The 24,547-nt window shown below is 45.9% G+C and overlaps 1 protein-coding gene across 2 annotated transcripts; it reads left to right on the forward strand.

Annotated features, from left to right (window-relative positions):
* Nucleotides 1-5,973: 5,973 nt before the first annotated feature.
* On the forward strand, nucleotides 5,974-23,683 carry jcada (junctional cadherin 5 associated a). 2 transcript variants are annotated; one of them, XM_029147327.3, is made up of 5 exons: nucleotides 5,974-6,130; nucleotides 13,750-14,270; nucleotides 16,179-17,168; nucleotides 17,656-21,197; nucleotides 21,453-23,683. In XM_029147327.3, the coding sequence occupies exons 2-5, from the start codon at nucleotides 13,903-13,905 to the stop codon at nucleotides 21,485-21,487; spliced, it is 4,935 nt and encodes a 1,644-aa protein (XP_029003160.1). In that variant the 5' UTR covers nucleotides 5,974-6,130; nucleotides 13,750-13,902; the 3' UTR covers nucleotides 21,488-23,683. The 2 variants fall into 2 exon arrangements, with proteins under 2 accessions (XP_029003160.1, XP_029003161.1); XM_029147328.3 differs by having other exon boundaries at nucleotides 6,004-6,422.
* Nucleotides 23,684-24,547: the final 864 nt, after the last annotated feature.

Below are 24,547 nucleotides of genomic sequence, written 5' to 3' on the forward strand. Positions count from 1 at the left end.
CTAATTGGTACTAAAATAATGTAACTTTCAAAGATATCCACTTTATTTGATTAATTCAGAGCACTCAAGCCTGGTATTAACGCCAGATAAACAATGACTCCCATTCTGTTTTTATTCATGAGATTAACTGTTTGAAATTCACTGAGATGCTTCTTTTTTCCTTTCCACACTGAAAGTTAAATGAAACATCAGTAACACTGTCTAGTATGTCAGAGGCTGATTAGCCTGGATTTGCATCAAGATGGGAAATGGGGTGAAAAGGAACTGGCCTGCCTCTGTATGAACATAAAACAAATCAACTTAGAGTCTTATAAGGGTGAAAACTGCAAGTTGGGGCTTTTCAGGGGTTATGTTCAGGTCGATGTGTTTTTCAGGCCAGTGTGGCCTTAGAACTGCTGATAAATGGATTTTTTTAATCTTTGAATCAAGCCAGGCTGTTGTAACTGTTTCCCTTGTTTCCAGGTTTTATGATAAAAGCTAAACTAACTTTCCAGGCTAAAGTACGCAATAAATAAAAAACCTCAGGCTGGTTTCAGTTTTCTAATCTCTAAGAGAATAATCTCAAAACTCTATTATCAGATAAACCATCAAAATGGTAACAGCACCTCCGCACAATAAGGTAACTATTGGACTATATTCCTGTTAAGGAAATTTTGACATACAGTATTTCATTTTTCTAAATGATTTTTCTGTATGTGGCCTGGTGAAAGAGAATCAGCACACTATGATGACTTTTCTTTTTTTATTCTTAATTATAAAAATTAATGATCAACAAGGTGTTAAACTACCACTTACAAAATGCTGTGGCCTGATTTGAAGTGCATCATTGGCACATAGCACTTATTACAGTTTGAGAACTGGTTGAAACTGTAAACTAACATGGTCTAAGACATTGTTTTATACAAGAAAGGACAAATTAATGAGAATGAATATGATATGATGTTCCTGTCCAGGCTCAAAACATTCACAATTACCCAAATCACATTGTGTAGTGTTGCAAAGCGGTTGGGATTCCTTGGAGCACACTGCATGTTTTAGTGTTGCAGTATCGGTTGTTTACCGGAGTACACATGTTTCAGTGTTGCAGTACTGGTCGGTACTTCCTGCCTTCCCCAGCTAGATGTCTTCCCAGTATCCCTTTGTGTTCCCCAGAAAATACCAGCAAAGAATACGTCCTCTGCTTACACACCTGACAGTTGCACTGCCATTCTCACCTGGCTACATTCTCCCCTGCTAAAACGTCAATATCCTCGATGACTTAATCAAATCAAGACTTCATTTATTGCTTCCCTAAAGAGAACAGCATGTAATCGCGATCACGTCCCAGGGGGTGGAGAAGTGGTGAGCAGAGGGCGCAAAATCATGATCTCGCCTCGGGCGCCAACTTAGCCAAGGCCGGCCCTGCCCCTTGGTCTAGATTCCAACTGTCATGATTTGGGTTTTGTTTCTAGTTGTTTCCTGTTGTCACGCCATGTCCTGTTTTATTTTGTTGACTTCCTGTTATCGGTTCAGTTGTTCACTCCCTAGCTCATTACCCACACCTGCCTGTAATCAGTTAATCACTCACCTGTGTATTTAGTCAGCTCCTGTTCCCATAGTCCCTTGCCAGATTGTCGAGTTTCCCGAGTTTCCTTAGTTCCCTACCTCGTTCCTGCGTTTCACGTCTAGTCCTTCGTGTTTTGATCCTGATTGTCTTGACCGTGTATCCTGCCTGATCCTCGTTTGTACCGCCACCTGTAAAAGAACCTGGACTAACCAACTGACCGTGAGTTTGCTTAAATCCTTGTCTGTACCTCCACCGAGATATTTCGTGTATCGACCCTTGCCGGCTCACTGGACTCGAGATTGCCTGCTCCCTCTCTGTACTTCATTGTTGAGCCTTTTTGTGTACGACCTGGACCGTCTGACCCTGCCTTGCTAAATAAACCTGTGTTTAACTATCATCGCGCCTCTGTGCTGTGCATGTGGGTCCGCCGCCTGCCCGAGTCTGACACCAACACGCTATTTCTTCAACAACCACATACTCTGGATCAGAGGTTGGGGACTCTACCTCCACCTCCGCCGACAGGGTTGTTGTGACAGTAGGAACACTTGTTCTTACTTGAGGTGCTGGAACAGGGCCGACACAAAGTCCAACGTTGGTTCTGTGCACCCTCTTGGTGGGACCACCAAGTGTGTGCTGCCCTGAACCTGGGCCTAAATCCCTGACAACTTAAAACCCACACTCTGGTATAGTTAACCCCATTGCTTGATGTAGCTTACGTAAGGGATTGCAAAGAGTTACTGGAGTCAGCTCTAACCATTGGGCTGTAGGGGGTATGTTTTAATTTTTGCCAAGCAATGAGAAACTCATCAACAGAACAACCATCAATGGAGCATCCCCACTGAACACATACAGTATGACCTGTTATTACTACTAATTAGAGAAGTTATTTTATTTATGGCTCTATCATGTTTGATTAATTCAGATAGCTTAGCTTGAAGCTTTGAAACGGGGTCCATTTCTATCCGTTCGTTATTAGTGTCTCTGTTAGACATTTTGTGTCCCAGTGTAAACTTTAACCAAGAGAAGTTCGTCAGAGGGTTTACTTGCTGTCACAGGCCAAAGTGATCAAAATTCGCCACTTCCTCCATGCCACATGCAAGGTGTGCCTATGCTAGCAACCTTAACGATGTGTTCCGATGGCGTCATAAACTGACACAACACCAAGCGGTGTCAGGAGCAGCACCCTTGCTGCATCTCCCTAGCCCTCCTTGTATACGGTGTTCTGGGAGTAATGGATTTTGATGGCTTTGTCTTGCGATATCCCAAACTCCTCCTGAGCACAGCTTCCTCCATGTGGTCACGGTCTTATGTTCGACAAATAACGTTCACAACAGGGGAGCCTTCTGGCTTCCTACCAGCAAGCTAAACGGCAACTACGCCACACTAACGGGATCAGGAAACATAAAACACAACATGGAGCAGGACCCACAATGCCACGACCCACAGACTAAAATAATTAAATGTTTATAAAAATGTTTTAATAAAGAACACAAACAGGGGAGGACGACAACAAAAAAGCACCTAACAGCATCTAACGACATAATACAAGTAAAGAACAGTAACTAGCTAAGGTAGAGATGAGCAAACTAATAACAAAAACACAACGAACGAGGACAAGAAACCATGAGTGTCAGCAACAAACCAACAAAGGAATTCTAGCCAACAGGAACCTAAATACCAACTAACCAGAGAGGGTCCACACTTGGTCCACTGGGTTTTTTGGGATGTTACCCATAAACTGAGTATAAATGTCAATAGACATGTTTAATGTCAAATTAAACAGTGCAGTGAGTGCAGGCTACAATGCTATATAAATGTCTTTCACATTCATTAAACACAGACAGTAGCGTGTGGGATCACAGCCTTTTAAAAAAATAAATAAAAGCTTTCCGGCGAAACAAACAGAACATCTGAGTAGCATGTGAGTGAGTAGCATGTTAGCATGTAGTTAGCCTATAGCAATACCTGTACCTGTGTTAGTTTATGCAACTCAAATAAACACGTCAAAGGAAAAGTAAGACGAAAAGCACAGCTTTTACCCTAAAACTACTGAACCTGTGAGTTGAAAAAGGAACCTTGACTATATAATGGCCGTTGATGAGCACGTTTCCATCTAGATAAACCTTCAGTCCTTTTTTCCTCACTGCTTCCACTTTCAGCCAGTCAAACATGAGCCTCTCTGTCTTCTTTGCCTCTTTCCTCTCTGAATTAGATTTGCATCTCACTGCAGAACCTGGAATTTTTGGACATTTTCCACACTTTGTCCCCAACAGTTCTCATAGGAAACCACAGGATGATCCGTCTGGCTCTGTCAGCCCTCGCTTTGTGCCTCAATCTGTGCATGCTGTCCATGGCGTTTTGCGGATTGGTTGAGATCTTGATCAGGATTTTAATGACTTCATCTCTGGTGTTTTCTCCCTTTGTCTGAGGAACTCTGTTCAACCGTGGTGACCATCTCCCTTTATATCGTGTATAATCCAAATTAATCTCCCTCAGTGCATCGTTCCTACTTTCATCTTCAGTTTGTTGACATCTTTTGAGATACTCTTAAATCCCAGCGTCATTGCATCAACTGAAGCTCTGATCTCGACAACCTCTTCAGTATTTCCTTTCATTTGCCACTCAGTTGCTTGGAAGTGTTCAGCCTGGGAATCAAACTTTTAGAACAGTGCTGAGGAGGACACTATTGGAAATCTCTTCCTCGTGAGCATTTTTTCCCCATCTTTTTAAGTGTGGATGTCGTATGCTGTCTACCTGGTTTTGCTGTGTTTCAGCTTCTTCAATGAATACTATATTTTCGTCGTTGCATGCCTCTCGGACATGTCTCATTAACATGTCGCTTGCCAGACAACCTTAGCAAAGACTACGTCTTCTGCTGACAGACCCGACAGTTGTGCTGTCATTACCACCTGACTACCCATATACTTTAGCATTTAGATTTTTTCCCTGCTTTTTTTTCTGCTCAGTGTGAAATCTAGTTACCAACTTTAACTCATTTAATTCAGGATGGCAGGATTTCATGTGGGTTTTTACTCTTCTGGCTTCCTCACTGCAGCAGCATGGAGACATCCTCATAAACCCCCCACACACATACAAGTCAGGATGTTGGACCACGGGTGCTGGGGAACTGGGGAGTGGCAATTGCAGCAGCCCACAGCGGGCAGCGCTCCTCACTAAGCTCAACCTCAAAACCACAACTGGCAAACGTGGCGGTGACATCAACGTCTCTGCACCACTTTTCAGTGTAATGCATATGAGCTGCATATGCAGGCGACGGCACAATGGAAAACAGGCCCAGCCTCATTGTTGGGTGCAGCGCAGTACGGTTGGAGCACACTCTGTGAGTAACTGAAGGGTTGACCTTCAGTGATACGCAGCAGATGCTGGTGAGTCACGGGTCAAAATAGATTATACTTATTTTCCAACCTGTAACTCAACAGTTACACTATCTCATATCGCTTCTCATTATCCTTGCCAGGTTCTTTTACTGTACGATTTCCTTGTTTTTCAGACTATGGTTGAATCTATATTCCAATTGAAATGACTAATTCTGTTGGACAACCTTTTGCTGCCAGCCACAGGATATGTTAAGTTAACACCTGGAACAATGGTGAGCCTTGCTAAAAAAAAAGACTCAAGGCAGCCTTTTCAAATAAATTAGAGAATGTACTTCACTGGAATTATTTCCACACTGCGTATACACAAGCCCAGCCCAACAGAAGCCCTCCCAGCCCCCATCGGTGTCAGAGGAACTCGGTCATATACAACATCTGTGTCAATATTATGGAGGTTTTAAGGTTCTCTGTTCTTCCTAAGAGGTGGAGAAGGAGTCCAGCCTTCAGCTCGGATGGTTTGGAGCCAGATGGGTGTAAAGTAGGTTTTGGCAAACCTTATGAGAAAATCAAAACAAAATAGCAGAGTAAATGCAGTAATAACTGTTCATAAAAAGAATATTATACCAGCGTTCATATTCAGCAAACAAAATCCCCAGAAGTGGTTTTATACTATTCATTTGCAGACTGTTTTAAGAAATAAATGAACTGAGTTACAGTAGACAAAATAGCTCATTATCAATTTTCTGTTATTTGTTCATAATTGAATCAGTTCTTCTCTGCATATGTTAAAAAGGAGGTTTGGAGGGTTATAACAATTACATTCTCAGCTTAATGGATCAAAATACATATCGTCTGGTATATAAAAACATTCTGTACATACACAAAGATTTTTTAGCCAGTTAATATTAGTTGATATTAGCCCTAAATATCACTCTGGTGTTAATTAAGAATATGTGTCACGGTAATTACGTTATTCAAATGATGTAAGACTTCGTCTTCGTTCCAGATACAGGACATAGACGCATAGATCGAGTATGTGAAGAAATGCTGAAGTGACCTTATTGCTGAGCAGAATCCAGCTGCCTCCCTCCCGCTGGAAAGGAGGGCTGTTTCCTGAGCGGTGGAGGAGCGGTGCTGTAGCGTAGCGTGGAGGGGCCGTTCCCTCGGCGGATCACAGCTCAGTGCGTCCGGAGCAGCGGCGGGGATGACCGCTGGGGACTAGGCGGCCACGCAGCGACGCATTTCACAGGTAAAAGTGGCTCCACACTCTGCGTGTAAGTCTGTTCGGGCTCAGGTCTGTTGTTTTTTTGTTTTTGTTTTTTTTTTTTTGGTGGGGGGAGAGGGCGGGTTAATTGCACGACACACGCGGACAAGCGGAGCGGGCGAGCCGCCACTGCGAGGAGCGGACAGAGGTGAGGAGTCGCATCTGCTCCGCGTTCAACGTTTCCAGCGCTCCCGCAACTTGCAGCCGCGCCGGCCGCCTCGGCGCTCTCCTGCCCGGCTGCGCCTGCCGCCTCTGCCGGTTGCAGGACACGGCACCGGTAGGTGGAGGACCGGCGGGATGACGGTCTTTACCCGTGTTTTTTTTTTTTAATTCTACCTGAAGCTCGTGCGGCGGCGACTGGCACAGTTCGCGGACGCGCTCCCATCACATGAAGGTTAAAGCGCTGACGGAGCTAGCGCGGCTAGCGTTAGCCCCGTCAGGAGCAGTTGTGGAACAGAGGCCAAACTCCGTCTAAATCACGCAGTTCTACACGTCCTGGCGCGCGAGCGAACGTCTATTTGGCGGATCCCGCCCAGTTGTGGACTTGAGCCGAGCATCGCGGCCGTGGCGTGCGTTCGGTCGCCATCCTGCAAAACTCCAAACCCCTTTGACTTATTTTAACTTGCACAATTACATTTGCTCGGCGGTGCTTCACGGTGTGACGTGATGGGCGATAGTAGAGCCGGAGTTACAACACAGAGCTGTCAAATGAACGCCGTCTGCGTAGTGGGTCATGCGTGTGCCGGATCTGTTGAAGGTCTTCAATCGTGTTCAAACACGGACGCGTGCAGCTCTTACTGTGAGGACGCATGTGTTTCTACGGGATCGGGCGTCTGCGCCTGTGGACTGCGCGCGTCGCGGCTAGGCTAGTGTGCGACGGCGGCTCCCCGCGCCTCAGACGGCCGGGTTAGCGTCACGCCGAGCCCGTCCATCACGGTCCTAACGACGCGTAACGGCGCTCGGGTCCGGTGATGCGCAGCTCCACCGTCGGCCGATCGAACGGCCGCGAAACTGCGCCAAATGGCGCTGGGAGTGCGCCGCAAACGGCGCAGCCAAGTTTCGGCTGCTTTGATGTTTGCGTGTTGTCACTTTGTCACACCTGCAGCCTGTTCGCATCATGGTGGCTGCTCCTTGACCTCCCTTCTCCTTCAGCCGCCACTCCGCCGCGCGCACCGCTTGTTTCTGTAACCTTGCGTGGAAACAGCCACGGTCGCATCTGCTACGCGGAGCTGTCACTTTCCCTAAACTGGGAAATAGCGCAGCGCGCTTTGAATTCACCCTATAGACTTGGAAGGTGGTGGTAGTTATTTTTAATGCTCCCTGGGATAAAAAAAACAACCCTTTCTGCGTTTTGCTCACACCTCAAATCATGTCAGTGTTTGTGATGCTTAATTCTAGAAGGTCTTGCACATGAATTGCTACTGTCACTTAGGGACCTCTAGAGGCCAAGTTTGTCAGAGCCAAGATTCCTCCTGATCTGCTCACGTTCGAGGTAATAATATTACTTAGCGGCAGTAAATGTGGTGTAACGTTGTGGCGACAGGTCTGATGGAGCCACAGTCGTCGGGCGGCTCTGTCGTGCCCTCAGGCCTGATTATTTTATGGCTGTGTTTACTATTTCTGGAGGTCTCGTTGATGTTGCCCACGAGTGATGTGTTCCGTCCCACCAAGACCTTTCAAAGCTCAGTGAGCTTTCATCGAAAGCTGTTAGTAAATGTCAGAGCTTCTCTAGACGGCGCACGCGCGCAGGCTTTGTGGCCACTGTAGCAGCTGACAGTTTCACAAGGCAGAATACTCAGAATAACATACTGCTAAACGTATCCAGCACCGGCAAATATGCAGATTATTAAAAAAAAGCAGAGAAACCTCCTGCGTTGTGGGTGCGTTACGTGGTTGGTCACGCGTCCCTGAGACTGGGATGGTGTGTGAGCACCTCATGGGTGAAGTACGCAGGATGTCAAGTGTATCAAGAAGGCAAGGACCTCATTATTTCCTCCCAAATGTGGAGGGAAGCGATGGTCAGCGAGACTGGAGGGACGCTCCACAGCTCTGAAATGACTCCGTTCACATTCCAGGAGTGGTCCAAATAGCAGGCGTCAAGTGAGGGGATCGGCTGTAACTTCCTGGCGTTTCAGGCAGTCTGGGTATCCTTGGGCTAAACTTTCCCTTTCCAATAATAATGTGTGTATGTGTGTGAGGGTGAACAGCTCTAGTCTCTCTCTCTCGCTCTCTCTCTCTCTCGCTCGCTCAGTCTGTAGCTTTATTTCTAAGCCAATCACATCAAGAAAATGAGTTTTTCTGCCATTGGGTAGCGGTAGCAGGAGCCCGTGCAAGTCATCTGATGTTTGCCCGGCTACAGGGATCCCCTCAGAGGTCCTGCCTGATGTCACACGTGATGTCAGAGCAGAGGTGACGCAGGCAGGAGGAAGGAGGCTGGTGGATGAAGCCAACCAGAAACGTGTGAAAGCCAGTGACATCTGCCAGCGTGCCTCTCGCAGCGGCAACGCGGGGCAGCGTGTTGGCGGCACGGGAGCGAGGGCTCGTGCACGCCGGGCGCGTCGCCGTGCGTGGGCACAGAGGACGCGCCGCGAATTCGGTTGCATCTCAGTGCAGCAATTAAGCCCTTGAGGTAACCCTGGGCGTTAATTTTCATTTGTTTACAGTTAAAAATCAATAGTCTGCACACTCCTCATACAGCACTGAGAGCCGTGTCATCCTGTTTGTAATCCGCGTCAGATTTCATTTGTCGACATAATTCTGATGTTGCTTCATTCTTTCACTCGCCTTTAAAAATGTTGTACAGTGTGTGTGTGTGTGTGTGTGTGTGTGTGTGTGTGTGTGTGTGTGTGTGTGTGTGCGTGCGTGTGTGTGCCGAAGCTTGTCTTGTTAGGGGCACAGTCTCTTTTGATTCTGTCTTTGTGAAGCATGTTTATGTCGGCGTGTTTGCTACCTTTCCCTTCTCCAGCGCACAGCGAGGCGCCTGCAGAGTCCACATCTGATTAGCAGAACGCCCGAGCGTGCAAACCCTTTGATCACTGTGCTCCTCGCTGATAAACTATGCCACTGCCATCTCCACCAAGCTCCCAGACCTTGACAGAGACTAATTACCATGAAACCAGTTTGGCAGGCTCAAGGAACAATGTGGCTTGGGAGTAGTTTAGAGCAGGAGAAGCCCACTGCGTAGCACAACACTGCCCTGTTGGATTAGTGTGCTTGATAACCTGTCCCTGTATGTTTTTATTTTTTTAAATGCTGGCAGCAGCAGTGGCATTTTGGAGCAGCCTCCATGCAGTTAATGTGTGAGCGGTGTATTCAGTCCAGGAGGTTCCTGTGACATCAGATCTCACCTGAAGCTCGCTGTGCAGAAGGGACATCAGTGCACTGGTGCAATCGCATCGCCAGCATCTGACTTACTGAGCAGCTCTGCCGGGTGCATTGACGAGCTTTTAGCTGCGCTGTTTATGTGCGTGAGCCAGTTGTTGTGATCAAAAACGCTCTTCGGATTGAAAGGCTGACCCCACGTTAAACTGGGAGTTTGGCCGGTCGGCTCCTGTGAGTGTGAGTCGGATCGGAACCGCGCCACAGCGTTGCAGCCTGCGACGAAGTACGGTGGAATAAAAACAACCCCAGCTCCCCGCTGACGCTGACTCCCCCGCTTCCCACTACAACCACCTCCCCCCACCCCCCACCCAGCCTTTGATTTAGCTGCCAGAGAAGTCTGCCTGTAATAAGTTTTGGACTGGAGCAGTGCAGCCAGAACATCCTAGCGTCCCACACGCTATTGTCTGCGACGTGCCATTCACCAAAGCCAAACAAGCGTTGCCATGGGATTCGTCCAGCGACATAATGTACGCCCAACTTTTCCATATGAGATCACTAACACACAATGCTCCGGACCCGCTCCTTGCTCCGCTCGAGCGCGAGGCTGTGGGTGCGGATGCGCGCGGTGCTCAGCAGCGTTTTATCGTGGAATCGTATGTTTTCCTGTTTGATCTGGATGTTCCTGATGGATGACAGCTGTCCAGAGGGAAGCCAGGTCTCGAGGCAACATGCCCACACTTCATGCTGCTGAGTTACAGTCTACCTACGGTGGAGAACATTGTGTTTTTCAGAGGTCAACGTGGGTGAAATATGGCCAGAGGTTGTCTGGCTGTTTATCCCAGATGAAAGCACGGCTCCGACTTGTTTCCTCAGAACAAACAGGAGCCCACAGAGCGCCTGATTGGAAACATTTGCGACACTGTCGCCTCTCCTTCGTCCTCACAGCGACGCACTTCCTCAGGAAGAGAGACGCGGCCCCGTCCACTGGACGCAGTGATGTCACATAGATAAACAATCTGCAGACTGTTGCTGTTTGCTGGATGTGATGGGCTGTCATCCCAGAGAAGCCCGTGTGCGTGCGCGGCTCCAACAGATGCAGCCCAGAAACTGGCCAAGTGCACACCCACTTGGGTCAGTGGTTACGGATCCAAGGAGACTGGGAACAATGTGTTGAAGAGGTGCGGCTCTTGTGGAATATTTTAGGAAACAGGCTTATCGTCTCTCTGATTCCACGCTCTGGTGTTGGAGATTTCTTTTGTTCGGGGGTCTTTACACCGAAGCTCGTTAAATCCAGACTGTTTGTTTTTCAGTCCTTTTAGGAGGAATGTGAGATTTTAGCACACCTCTGTCTACTCCTGCCAAATTGCTGCTACTTATTAGTCTTTGTTTTGCGTAGATACCCTCCTGTTTCTTGCACACGAAAGAACGTCATGACTGTTCCTGACCTACAAAGTGTATTCATGGTCTGATTTATTCAGGTAACCTTTATCATGTGAGGCATGTAACCTATGCAATCTGGACTATTTACTAACCTATGAGTGCAGGTTTTAGTCCTCCCTGGGGCCTGATCTACGTAGGCCTCCGTCCAGCTCGCTCTGTCACCCACGCCGTCCCTCCACTTCCCCTCCTCCCCACCTCTCCACCTTCTCTCCTCAGCTGGGCAATGAATAAGGAAGTGACACCAAACTGTCAACCTGCAGGCCGTCATGCGCCTGCAGCCTGCCTCTGGTGTAGCCACCAGTTACTGCACAGTCACCACCGCTACTACCTCACACAGCAAAAAAAAAAGAATGCTGTCATCTGTTTGCATTAAACAAGTCATGGCCTTGACAAAAGTAGACTGCATAGTGAATATAGAGAAAAGTAAACATGCCAATGCTCATAAGGCTCTATTTATTTTTATCTTCATTTTCAGGGTATGTTACTCATAAACTGGACTATATTGCACATTTTCCTCTTTGTGTTAGCCAGGCAATTAAAAATAACACAGATCTGCACTTTTTCTTGCAGTTGCCAAATGCCAGTGTCTGTAATGCCTTCTCACACAAGCAAGCATTGTAACAAAACACAATGTTGTTGTGTTTTGGCAGGATAAAAGCCGGCCATTGTTGCACACTCTTGCTTGAATCAGAGGTTTTATTTGATATAAAATGGGTAATTCCATTGCATAACGGCATTAGGCGTATTTAAACTGAGCTTGTCATGGGAAGGAAAGAGCAAGAGTGGAGGTGATGTTGGGGGGGAGGGAGGGAGGTTCTGACTTTGAGCATTCTCACTTTTAGTGATGTAGGTAATCCTCATTTAGTGATAGATTGCCCAGCTATTGCCTCAGATAAAGGATTTAGCCAGATTAAAGGGCACATGGATGATCAGTTAAAACAGGTTTATATGCAAATATTGCAAAAAATAGGGAATTATCATGTTAATGAACACAGACCTTGGCCTAAGGCTGTTAAACCTTTATGTGTCATCTGCAGAACATAAATAGTACAGCACCAATCTGACTAATCTGAAAGTCTCAGTATACTACAGACATTGTGCAACTTATTGAGTTTAGTCTCTGGCCTGTTGCCCAGCCCAAGTTCAGATAAAGTTCAGAAATTTGCCAAAGTTAAGGTTTGCATGCTCATTCTGCAAGGAAATGCAGCAAACCCACCCTTCCAACGCTCCCAACTAGCCTCTCCTTGAGCAGATTACACAAAACACAAAGTTTGAAGTTAAACTCAACAAAAGTATTAACTGGCTAAGAACCAGGAGTCAATCCTCCAAAACTAACAGGTTTAAGGTTTTAAATTGAAAAAAGATAATCGTATTAGAGAGCCAGACACACAAAGAGAGCTGCATTCACAGTCGTGGATCCTGTTAATCACCTGGTAGGCTGTCCTAGGGCTCAGGTACAAGAAGGAGAGGCGAGGGAGGCAGCGAGCAGGAGCAAAGAGGGAGTAGCCGTGATGCTGCCTCTGAGTCAGGGCTCTTTTTATAGATGCATTTTTCATCTCCATGGGACTATCATGCCTGAGCAAACGCTAACATGCAAAATGAATGCTAATCTATCCGCAGCTGACTACATTTCGCTGATCTTGACCGTCTTGTTTTCCTTTTTTCCGGCTCCAAAAGTAATCTGGCTCTGCCATTTAGCATTCAGAATGTGATTGGCTTTTAAAGCAACTGACAGTATTTGATTCTGGCAACGAGTCTGCTGCTGTTCCTGAATGCCATTTCTTATTAAGGACAGCCAGGTTCTTGGCAGCGTGTTCCAGTGGGGAGCACTGAATGAGGGGCTGCAGCAGCATCTGTCCTGGTGACAAGGCAGCAAGCATGACTTCATGAAGGGCATTACATCACGAGCAGATGTACACTGGGCATCATCAATGCAATTCCTCGTCAGCCTCTGATAATATTTATGGACGTTTTTGGAGCAGGAGGCAGTTACCAGACACCGAGGTGACACGTGCACCTCACTTGTTTTATCGAGGTCAGAAGTGTTTTGGACCAGTTTACTATCAAAGAAAGAAATTCAACAATATGCGTGTTTGAAAAAGTCAATCAAAGGCAAACAAATTAATTGTGAGAAATATTTGCTGTCAGTCACATATTTCTATGAATTATAAGAAGACATGTTTTCTACAGGTTTTGATACATTTCATATTCTGTGATTTCTTTAAAGGGTTTTGTAAATACACCCAACCTGAATCCATCTGAGAAATTTATTTAGGGCATATGTTTAAAGAAGCTTTTATCCTTTTACTCTATAACCATGAAATACTTCTTAGAAAAGATGCTGAGAGAGAGAGTGAGCGTGAGAGAGGCTGTTGAGGTGAGCAGAGAGGAACACAATCCCCCCGCTGCCACACTTATGCAAAACATGAGCAGAAGTTGGCTGCCAACAGCTACCTTACAGCCACTGGAGGTCCTGGAGGCAGCCCAGTGTAAACACAGCATCCTGTGTCTCCACTGCAGCGGCATCGCCAGCTTTCTGCAACTATTGTCGCTGCAGATGATCGCGTTGTCATGGTTCGGTATTGAGGGTGTTTGTTCCCTCCCAGTCCGATTTAGCTTTGGACGGGTGTTGTTCTGCTGATCTCTGAGTAAGATCGAAAGAGGGTTTGTTGTAAGGGGGATTGGAGATAAAAACGGAGGAAAAGGCCGCTGGGGTGGTTTGGGAATAAGTTTTTTTTTTTATCTTTTCGCATGGGTCGGGGGCCTCAGACAAAACCTGGACATGGGTTTTTCTGTCTCTCTCATCTTCCTCATGTCACGCCCACTCTTCCTTCTTTTCACAGTGATGGCCTCCGTCGTGCAGCTGTGCTGGTGATCCTGCCGCTGCACGTGAGGAAGGAGTGTGGCGCCTTGACAACCGATCTACCTTCCTCGCAAACGCATAAAGAAGGGAGACAGAGGAAAACGCAAAAACACCAGCATAAACAAATGCCACCATGTACAGCGTGGAGGACCTGCTCATCTCTCATGGATACAAGCTGCCCAAGCATGCCGCCTCCGCCTCCACTCCCAGCCCGGCTCCCGCTGCCTCATCGCACCAGGCGCCCTCGTCCTCGCCGCCGTCCTACAGCAAACACCATGAGTTCCTAGAGAACAGGCCAGGCTCCAGAGCAGTCAATGGCTATGAGAAAGGGCTGGGGGCGCCCTACGGGAACGATAGTGAAACCAGGCAACCCCAGGCGTACAGCACTGGCTGTACCAACAACAATGATGCCAGAGACAGGAACCTACCCAGACGGGAGGGGGAGAACCGGAGCCAAGTTGACACCCACTCCTTGGGAGATTCGCTGACCTCAGACAGTGGGTAAGACAGTCTTTGCTGAACTTGGTGACTGATGTATTCCTGCCTGACCAACCACTTTAGCACATCCTGTCCTGATTATGGGTTGTCTTCTACCTTTCATCAATTAATGACCCAAATATTTATGGTTATGTTGTTTTTGATAGAGCAAATTAATTAAATTGAGCATCTCTTCTAGTAGTCAGTGGTTATAGAATCTCGCTTCACGTCTTAAATGAGAGCACCTAATACTGCAGCGCAGTTCCTCCCACCATCTCTCTGTCTTCCCCCCTGTGTGCATCATCTCCTCTCTTTTCCTCCTTCCAATCAAGTCTTATGTAGAGGAGGAGGGATAATGTGTGCTAGAGCCCTAATCTGCCACATGGGACCTTGGAGTCTTAATCAAAACAGCTTCTGGGCAAACCTGTGCCCCCCATTTGAGCATGTACAGTCTTAAACACACAGGTTGGCAGGTTTGTAAGGATCCTCTTTTCCTAAAACCCCTGCAAACATTACTGATATGTTTATATGACCTTTATTTTCTCAGCATTGTACTAACTCATATACACTAATGCATACATCATCAATTATGTAGGACTCATATAGAGTTGTTTAAATATGCATATGAGGGATAGGCTATATTTAGTCTACTCTGGAGTTATGCAATTGAAACTCTCTCGAGACTGTTAGAATGTATTATCTTTCCAGAGATGTCGCCTAGCTGCAATCAGTTTTTTATGAAGGTATTGTTTTTTTACCTATTTGCACCAGTTCTGGGGGCTAGAGTCCTGCAACTAATACAGAGTCAATACAGCTGTCCCCATGTCCACACGATTAGACGGCTTTGTCAGAATTATGAAATTTTCCTTTCCTGTGTTTAGTTTGGCTCGTTCCTTTACTCTAATACATTCTAGCCACCAGCCAGCGACAGAGTATCCGAAAATGGTCAAATGACCTTGAACGATGTCAGTGGGTTTTCACTTCTTTGGTTTTATTTTTCGAGATGGGTAATCTGCATTTTAATGCCACTACTCTGCCTCTGTTTTCTACTGGGAACGTGGGAATTGCTAAGACATATGTTGTGAGATTTCAGTCTGTTGTTTGTTCAGCCCTCTCCCTTTTTTTCCCTTATCCAAATCCGTTTTGCCTGGCAGCTTTAGTTTAGATAAGGAACGGGCCTAACTTGGCAGTCCCATTAGGCAGTGCTACTTAGACCCAATTAGAGTAATGATGGTAACTCATCCTACATGAGATGCTCTCACATTTAACAAATTGGAACAGCCTCCCCCCACCCCCACCCCCAGCAAACGTCTCTGTCCAGTCATAATCATGGATGGAAATGTCAAGGACGCTCAGTGGCCCGGGCCTTCGGGGGGTGTGCACATGTGCTTGCGTCTTGTTTACGTTGTCAAGCAGTCAGTCACAAATAGCCTAGAATGGCTGGCCTGTATGCAGAGAGCCATTGCATCTTGTCATAGTCCATCAAGTCTGCCATCAAAGATCCTCTCAGAGATACAGGAGCTTGCTTGAAATGGTGCTGATTTCAGAGAGTGCAACAGAAAGATAAAATGTCCTCTGTGTCGCTGGTTTGTCTTGAAGGACGTCTGGGACTAACAGCCATAGTGTGTCATTGCGTAATGTGCTCGTTAGGACACAGACACAGTTACAATTAACTAACGCTGCAGTGTTCTACACAGTCATGTGTCTCCATCTAGGGCAAGAGCAATTCATGTGTTATTGTCTGTCGAACAATGTCTGTTAGTGACAGTTTCCTGGAGATCTATTTGCCAATGTTTTTGATCTTTCTGTGCTCAGAGGGTCGACAGTAGGCTGCTCAGCCTGGCTGGGCCGTATTAGGTCCAAGCACTAGTTGACAGTTATGTTACAGCCTTCAGAGTGCCTTTAACTGACTTTAACTGTTTCTCCTTTCAGGTTCTGTGACGGCATCAGGTGTCCACAGCCACACTCAAAGGATGTATCCTACTGGAGGAGGAGAGGCCAGGACTTTACTGTGTTACTCGATTATGCTGACATCAGAGAGACCCACGAAGGAGGGCAGGGGGGTTATAGCAGGCCGGAGGGGCCCCAGCAAGCTAGAGGCCAAGAGCTGTCTGCAGATGAGCGTCACAGAGCAGCTCAACAACGGCAGCGGTGGGCAGCCCAGGCTCAGGCTCAATCCAATGTTCAAACCCAGCCCCAAGTTCAGGTTGATGCTCCAGCCCAGGCCCAAGCCCAGGCCCTGGCCCACGCTCAGGCCCGCTTCAGAGAGCGAGAGGCTGCTCTCCATCAGTGGAGGATGGTTACTGAGAGGAAGTGCCAGAGCCTTGGGACAGATGAGTGGCATCCGGCCGTGAGCTTCAGTCGCCAGCTGTCACAGAGCGAGGGTGAGCGTTGGTCACAGGAGCAGCAGCGACTCCACGCCCGGACACCAGAGGGTATGGTAGTTCACCCCAGGACCAAAGCGAAATCCCAGTCCCTGCCCAGGATGCTGCAGCCTGAAAGCCTGCAGTATGTGGATATACCCCTGCCGGGCGTGGAACTGTACAGGCGGGTGAATGGCCACCCAGTGTCACACCATGACCTTTACAGGGCACCTCGCTGGCCGGAAAATGGCAGACCAGCTAGCGCCAACCAACTGTCAATGACACCAAAGCCCCGTTTCACCCGCCCCCCCAGACCTCCCTCCTATGAGATGCACCAGCAGATCAGGGGAAGCTGTGAGATTTTATCTGGGAGAGACTCAACCATTCCCCAGGCCAGGGACAGAACGCCACTTCCAATGTCAAGGGCCGGTGACCCCCAGTTGGATTATTTTGCACCTGACTCTGGACCTCCAGGATACATCCCTCCCCCATCATATAAAAGAGCACCAATAATGGCAGGAGGGCGCCAGAGATATGGTGACATTCCTGTTGAATATAGGTAAATATATATTTTAATAACTAAAATCTAATATATTTTTTACATCAGAGTTTTATTATAATTTATTTAAAATAATTTTGTTGACATCCTTGTGACAGAATATATTATAGCCAATATTTGTTTGCTGGATTGTTTTACACAATACTCATCTCTAGACTTGATGCAGGAATGTATTATTGAGCGTGCGATGCTGTGTGTGGGCCAGGATACTTGATGTTTCAAAACAAATTTTGTGTTATGCAGTAGCAGTTGAAATGTTTTAATTAGCTTGTATAATAAGAATAATTTAAAAAAATATCTACTTCAGGGCTGCAATCTGAAATTGAGTAATAATTAATTCTATAATTTTCACGTACGTCCTACTCACTAAATGAAGTACAGCAATAATTACATTGGGTCACATTAATTTCAAGTTCTAAATCTTATAGATTCTTTTGGTTCAAATAATAATTTGGATTAAGTTCAACTGTGTTGTTCTCACTTTTAGATACAGAGGTGATGTGTACCATCAGATACAAGTGGCACCAGACGGATCTCACTGGTTTGTTAGACCAGCAGGTTCTTGGCCTGATCCCCATAGAGAGAGAAGTCTGTCCAGCCAGAAGCAGCTTTACCCCGTGTATACTACCCAGGAGCACCCTGGTGGAGGAATTCAGTACATCCCATTTGATGACCCCCGTATCCGCCATATTTCCTCAGCCCTGGGCGGCAACTCCCTGACGGATGCTGACAAGATCCGCCATATTCGCAACGAGCTTCCCAGTGTCACCGTGTCGGAGCCCGCATCCGACGATAGTGCCTTTTTGCCCCCGCCATTGGGGCCTTTCATTGCTGCCAAATTGGCAGATGATGCTAACCAGACATCTTCTAGCAACTATAACAATGACAATAACAGGTGGCACAGTGATTTGCACAAAGAGACTGTTGATAACTTCCCAGCAACTGACCAAAACTGCAACAACAGATATTCCAAAAACCAACGTCCTCCTCCATCTCCCTCTTCGACCTTCCAGACCCCATTAACAAGGACTTGTTCTCGTCAGGGGTCCACCCCTGACCAGGTCTTTGCAGAAACCATTACACAAGTTAAGAAAATTGTCCCTGATACAGGGTCAGAGAACAACAGGAACGCTAAGAGAAGAGTGAGTGAGACCATCTTCTGTCTGGTGTCTGTCCCAGTTCACACACCAGCGAACATCAGCAAAGACCTAGGTGCAGATCAGAACAACAATGAGACAATGCCAAGTCTGGCTGTCACTAACACAGAAACGTTTGCTGTGGGCCTCAGAGAGAGCCCAAATATTCGTAGCAAGTCTGTGAATGAGATGCCCATAAAACCTCATTACTCTTACTTTCACACCAGCAGCACATCCTCAATGAGGAATTACAAGAGGGCTCCTTTAAGGAAGGAGATAATAGATGCGTGGGCACTGCAAGCCAGCGAAGACAAAGAGTTGTGCTATGCTGGGTCCTGGCCTGGAAACCAGTATCGTAATCAGGAAACCCAGACTGGTTCACCTTTGACTGTAGTAAAAAGTCCAGAAGCCCAGAGTCCGCCTGTTGGACAAGAGCCTGCTCAGTCTGACATAGACACTATAGTAAGTGGTGTGGGAACAGATGATAGCTCATCTTATGGCTATTCCATGGCAGGACAGAAAAATCTTCATCCTTCCAGCAACAGCGCCTTCTCCCGTCTCAGTTTGAGTTCATCTCAACCGCTCTCGCTGGAGCCCCCTCAACAAGACCCATCATCCCCATCCAAGGCCAGGGATCAGGGAGATAAGCAGCCATCCTCCCCTAGGAAAAGCAACTGCAGTCCTCCAGAGAATGCAGAACAAGTGGCCTTTGGTCAGTTTCTCCTGAAGCCAGTGAACCGAAGACCCTGTGATGCCATTGGTGAACTTGAGAGCATTAATAAGGAGATGGAAGACACAATCAGCAAGAGACCTAATGTGGGTCAGCGCACTGATTTTATTGATGGCGTGAATAAGGGACTAAACCCATTTAAATCAGGATCACATTTCACTGGTCCAGAACCAGGTAGGGAAGCAATCAGTCTTCCACCCATGCACATAGAAAAACCCACCAATATAAAAGTCAGATCAAAGTCCTTCACCGCTGATCTAGAATCTGTGGGCATGGGAAGTGGGTTCTCCAGGCTTCAGACCAACAACATACCACCGCCAACTGAGCTATCTGTGCTCCCCAATCCAGGGCCCAAAGAGAACTGCCTTCTGTCCTCAGTACACCCACACAGTGAGTCAAACCGGGTGTATAGACAGGACATCCCAGTCCCTCAAGAGTCCCTGCTAAGGGATGTGGGTCTAACTGTATACACAGAGACTCCTGGTGGTCCAGGAGAGCCAATGCAGCGGTCACTCTCAGTCCCATCTACACTTAACCAGAAGGAGCTTAGTCGAGCAGCACAGCTCTCGTGGGAGGGCAAGACAAAACTTAAAAGTGAGCGCAGTCCTGAGCACAATACAAAGGAAGAGCTTCAAGTTCAAGAGAGACAAGTTAAATCAGAAACTGTTACTCCAGTCAGAAAAAAGAGTAATTTAGGCATCTGTAGAAGCAGGAGTGAAAGCAGCAGATCACCTCAGAAAGAAAGTTCATCAAGTGTCACAAGACTGACCAGGGAGGTTTCTTTTGTGTTTGGGGATGACGATGCGGATAAGAGGTACACAATTCCTGAGCCTCTGGCTTATAGGAATGAGTCAACAATGGCCGATAAACATTTGGAAAAATTGCTAATTAAAGAGAAAGCAAATTCTTTACCTGCAGAGGACCTCAGCAATCTGTATGAAGTCAAATCTGCAAAAGGTATTCCTGAAAACGAGTCTATTGAGCAAAGGGCAGCACGAATACTGGGTATAGCCGTTCCAGTGGAGGCCTTGGGTGTGAACAAACAAATGGGTGAGAACGAGGACGAACTGGACATCACAGTTGTTGAGAAACAGCATTGTCTAAATGGGGAGGCAGAGCACGTAGTAGGAGAGGGCAGGTCCCTGATTGTCCAGGAAGCTGAGATAGAGCAGGTGGAGCAACCAGAATTATGTGTGGACAAAAAAGATGGTGAGAGACAAAAGCAAAGCACAGGTTACAGTGATGGCGAGGACATCCTGGATACTGAGACTCAGGCAACAATAGCACTGGACCTGCCTGAGTTTCCACCGAATAAGCTTCCCTTATCCCTTCCTGTCAGTCCTAAAGAAAAGCTAGCACTTAGGACGTGCAGTGGGGAAAAGAAGGTCCGAGGAGGGGCATGCAAGCTAATCGAGTCCCTGCAAGACAAGCTCAACTCCTCTGCATCTTCCTCTGCTGCATCTTTAGGCAGGTCAACCACAGACAGAATGGCACGTTTCAAAGAGCTGGACTCAGTGTCTCGCATAAGGCGTCTCAGTCTCAAAGGTCCAGAATCTGGAGGAGACGCTGGTTCTGAGGAGAGGATTGCAGAAAAGGGGGGGATTGAGATTCAGGAAAAGACGATGAAGGACGTTGGGGAGAACCAGGAAGTAAAGGAGGAGAAAATGCTGAAGGTGGAGGAAAATGAACATGAAGCAGAGGAAGCACATGAAACACATGGCAAGTTGGGAGATCCTATGGAGAACTGTGAACCTAAACAAGTCAATGAAGAGATATGCAAAGAAGAAGAGGAAAAGGAAGACAATGCAGAGATTGCACAAGCAGCTGACAATGAAAGGAGTAAAGAAGTAGATGCTAAAGTAGAAAGAGAAACGTCAGGAGGGGGAGAGCTGGAGCTGAAACGTACGGAACATGACAAAGAGAAGCCTTTGAAGAAGGTGACAGATGGAAAGAACGCAGAAGAATTCAGCAGGGCAGCGTCGACTCAAGTCACACGGAGGGAAAAGCTGCCCAAACCCAAGCAGCGCACCAGGCTCCAGAAGCCGCCGCTGCTTCCCAAGCCTCGCAGCGTTCCCAAGAGAGAAATAACACTGCCAGTCAGCTTCAGCTCTGGAACCTGCGGCCCCTCAGATGTGGAGGATGAGGAGACGCTCTCTGTTTCAGGTGTGTGAGAGACGTAAAAACCGCTGCTTGTGCAACCGCGGTTAGCCTAGCTTAGCATGAAACCTCATCGCATTTCAGATGTAATTCCACTGTCATGACTTTGGACGTCCTGCTCCAGTCCCAATATTGTTGCGAAGCAAACATATTTTCCAAAAGCCTAATCAGCTCCTGCTACTTCACAGACATCAATTATGTCGCCTTGGCTTGTTTTGGATTGCGTTGTTCATCATTTTCTTTCCTCTCTCTTCTCATCAGACTCCTACGACCCCAGTCGAGTGGAAAGAGTGTGACCCCTGACACCACCTTCACTACTGAGGGAATGTGTCTCCCTCAAGTTAACAGCTTTTTCCAGCAACAAAGGCTTTCATCTCACCTCATGGCTTAGCCAGCCGTGGCCCTTCCAACACCGCTACACATTACTCCTCACAGAACTGACTGTCTGGTGCTGCGAGAGCATTTTATCAGCCAAATAAAGGCGCCGCTGGTGCCAGTTCTCCGGGCCTTTTCAACTTTGTCATCCCCGTCCTTGCATTCACTCCATCTCCCTAAAAGTTTATTTGCTCAGGCAAGTGGACTTCCTCTTTTTGAAGTTGACTTTTGGAAAAATGCATGTCATTATTTCCAAGTGTGCACTTGGGCTGCTTTGTGAGCTTGGGTGTTGAAATATGAATGTAAAAGTGTATCAAACAAAAGAAATGTAACACAAATTGAACAAGAAGGCAACAGTATTGCATTACAATCAGTATTACACCAAATGTAAATAAAGAGTTATAAGATTTTATTCATAATATTAAAAAATCAATTTAAGACATTTAATTGCTGAAGAATTGTATATTTTCTTATCTATGTTAAGAAAAGACTAGATTTTTTTAGAAGTGTAGTCTTTGAGTGTGTTACTAATGAAACCCTGTGCTCCTTATTCTTATACTTGTGTGATAGAGAATGTACTCCGAGAGCCTGGATTGCAAAGAGAAACACTGTGGTCCTTGAATAGTTTCAATCAAGAGCAATATAATCGTCATATACGGGACATCATTTGAGTAGCGAGTTTCTACTTCAAGGAGCTGATCTCATTTCCACATTTGCTTTAAAGCTCAACCTGTTGGTACAAGTGTTAGCTTTGCACTGCTGAGATTGGCGGCTTTTTGTTTCCGGTGAGCTCCTGATCCTCTCTAAATAGGAGACTGCACTGGGAGAGATTCATGTTTGCACTGTCCCTGTCCCCCAGTTCACCGGTCTTGGCATCAGCAATTGCAATATGTATCGGAAATGTCTGATGTAGGTGTTAATCGTCAGTATTGTTCAAAAGGAAAACCTATATTTTGTGCCATTGACAGTATCTGTATGTGAAGATGGACATTTCTTTCCTCGCATCATTGTTTTTGTGTAATTTCAGAAGTGCTTTTAGCAGGAAATGATAGATGTAGCTATATCGAACGCAGTGTGCCTTGTACACACTGTTTCTGTGGAAAACGTTGTTTTTGTGTAACAGAGTATTGCTTGTTGGTTTACGAGCCCTTATTTAAACCGGCCATCAGCATTTCATTTTATTTTAATTACAAAAACAACATTGAGGTTATTTTGGCAATAATGAAAAACAATGTTAAGCTGCAGAGGCTTAATCCTGATGCTGTATATAAGATAGATGTTGAAACAAAAATCACTATATTGAAACATTTTAAGTACTTCCTTATTCACATATCAGTGCTTTATAAGTTGTGAGTGTAACCGACGATTGGTTTAGACTCACTTCACTTATGGGGTAGCAATATACAAAATTAAAAACGTACCAAACCAAACTTTATGCTATGCATTGGACATCAACATTCACTGGGTTTGATCCCAAAATTCAAAGCTAAAACTGCAACTTCTGGTTTGCTGGTTTGACCCGGTCACTTTTTGATCCAGCCGTATTTGAAGTCAAACCTGTTGGATCCGCTTGGAGACTTGCATGGAAGTGGCTCTTAGGTTTTGTCTTTGTCCCGTTACCAACCCAGTACGCGTACCTCTGTGTTCCAGGTAATGTGTTATCTGGTCATTCTCATTTCTCAGTCTTTTGTAATGCAAGTTCTTTGTAACATAATATATAGACTATTGGTGCACATCTTGCTTTGATACTTTCTATTTTCATACAGAAGTATGTACAGCTTTTTTGTATGCACAGCATCTGTTTTTTTCTCTTCTTTTGTGCATGTAATGCGTAAGAAGTCATAGAGAGGTGTATTTGCATATAATTGCATTTGGTACTATATAGTCTATTCAATAAACAAGTGTTATATTTCATATAATGTATATTTTATTTTCAAAAAGTTAAGCTGCAGATTTAAACCAGAACAAGGTATTTTTAGATTATTGTGAAAGGGAATTATTTTGAAGGCACAATATTTGTCTGTATTTGTTATGATCATTACAAATGGTCATAAATAGAGACAAGTGTGTTATTGTACAGTACTGCAGACTGTTCATGAATAAAAGACTGCATGAAACATGTGTGTCCAATTCTGTGTGTGATGATCTTGTTGATATACAGTGGATTATACTGTAAGAGATTTTTTTGTGTACATTTATAATCTATAGACAGGAATGTGTAAAATGTTGGAAATAATTTATGGGTTTTTCTTATAATAACTTATTTGCTTATTTGTGATGGCTACATTGTGTTACATACCCCATGTTACCATACTGTATGATTAGGTCATGTGGTTCAGTGTCAGGTTGCGTTATAGAGCTTATTACGAATGTGACCTCAATTTATGTTTGAATGTGTAAAAGAGACTGTTATCCAATGTGCTCCTGTACAGCATTTACATCAGGGTTATTTTCACAATAAACATGCCCAATAAAATAAATTATCATGAAAGTCCAAAATAAATACAAATTAAACATAGTAGGTGTCTGTTAAGACCAAGTAAGGCCTCTGCCTCCTTGCTTGGTTTGGTTCACAAACCAGACACACTCAGAACAGCAGTGAAGTCAATGAATAACAGGCACCTCATCATTCTTACTTAGGCCAGATGTGAAATGTGCTGAAAAGGTCCTGCCCGAAGCTGCCCTTCCTCTTCATAAATGACAGGCACTGCAGCTTGCAGGGCAACACTGTCCGTTCTCCCAGAGACGTGACAGCGTAAGAGCACCACCTGCTGGAGGACGTGGGAACATCTGGTTCCTAAATGTAAGTCTGGAATTCACTATAGGGATAAAAACACATCTTGGAAATTTAGCTGATATTTAGAAGTAAAAACATTAGTGTTCGACTTTGATGCTCACACGAGATCGCCTCTCAGCAATACAAATTGTACTTCAACTCAGTTCTGGGTTTTTTGACGCATATTGCGCACCGATGGTGGCGT

Source organism: Betta splendens, chromosome 4, assembly GCF_900634795.4.
Source record: "Betta splendens chromosome 4, fBetSpl5.4, whole genome shotgun sequence".
In the NCBI taxonomy this organism is placed as follows: Eukaryota; Metazoa; Chordata; class Actinopteri; order Anabantiformes; family Osphronemidae; genus Betta; species Betta splendens.

What these genes read in the sequence shown, in the direction of transcription:
- jcada (XM_029147327.3), top strand. Translation starts at nt 13,903, where the DNA reads ATGTACAGCGTGGAGGACCTGCTCATCTCTCATGGATACAAGCTGCCC. An exon ending in TCGCTGACCTCAGACAGTGG is followed by an intron (nt 14,271 to 16,178) that starts GTAAGACAGTCT and finishes TTCTCCTTTCAG; the next exon opens with GTTCTGTGACGGCATCAGGT. An exon ending in GGAGACGCTCTCTGTTTCAG is followed by an intron (nt 21,198 to 21,452) that starts GTGTGTGAGAGA and finishes TCTTCTCATCAG; the next exon opens with ACTCCTACGACCCCAGTCGA.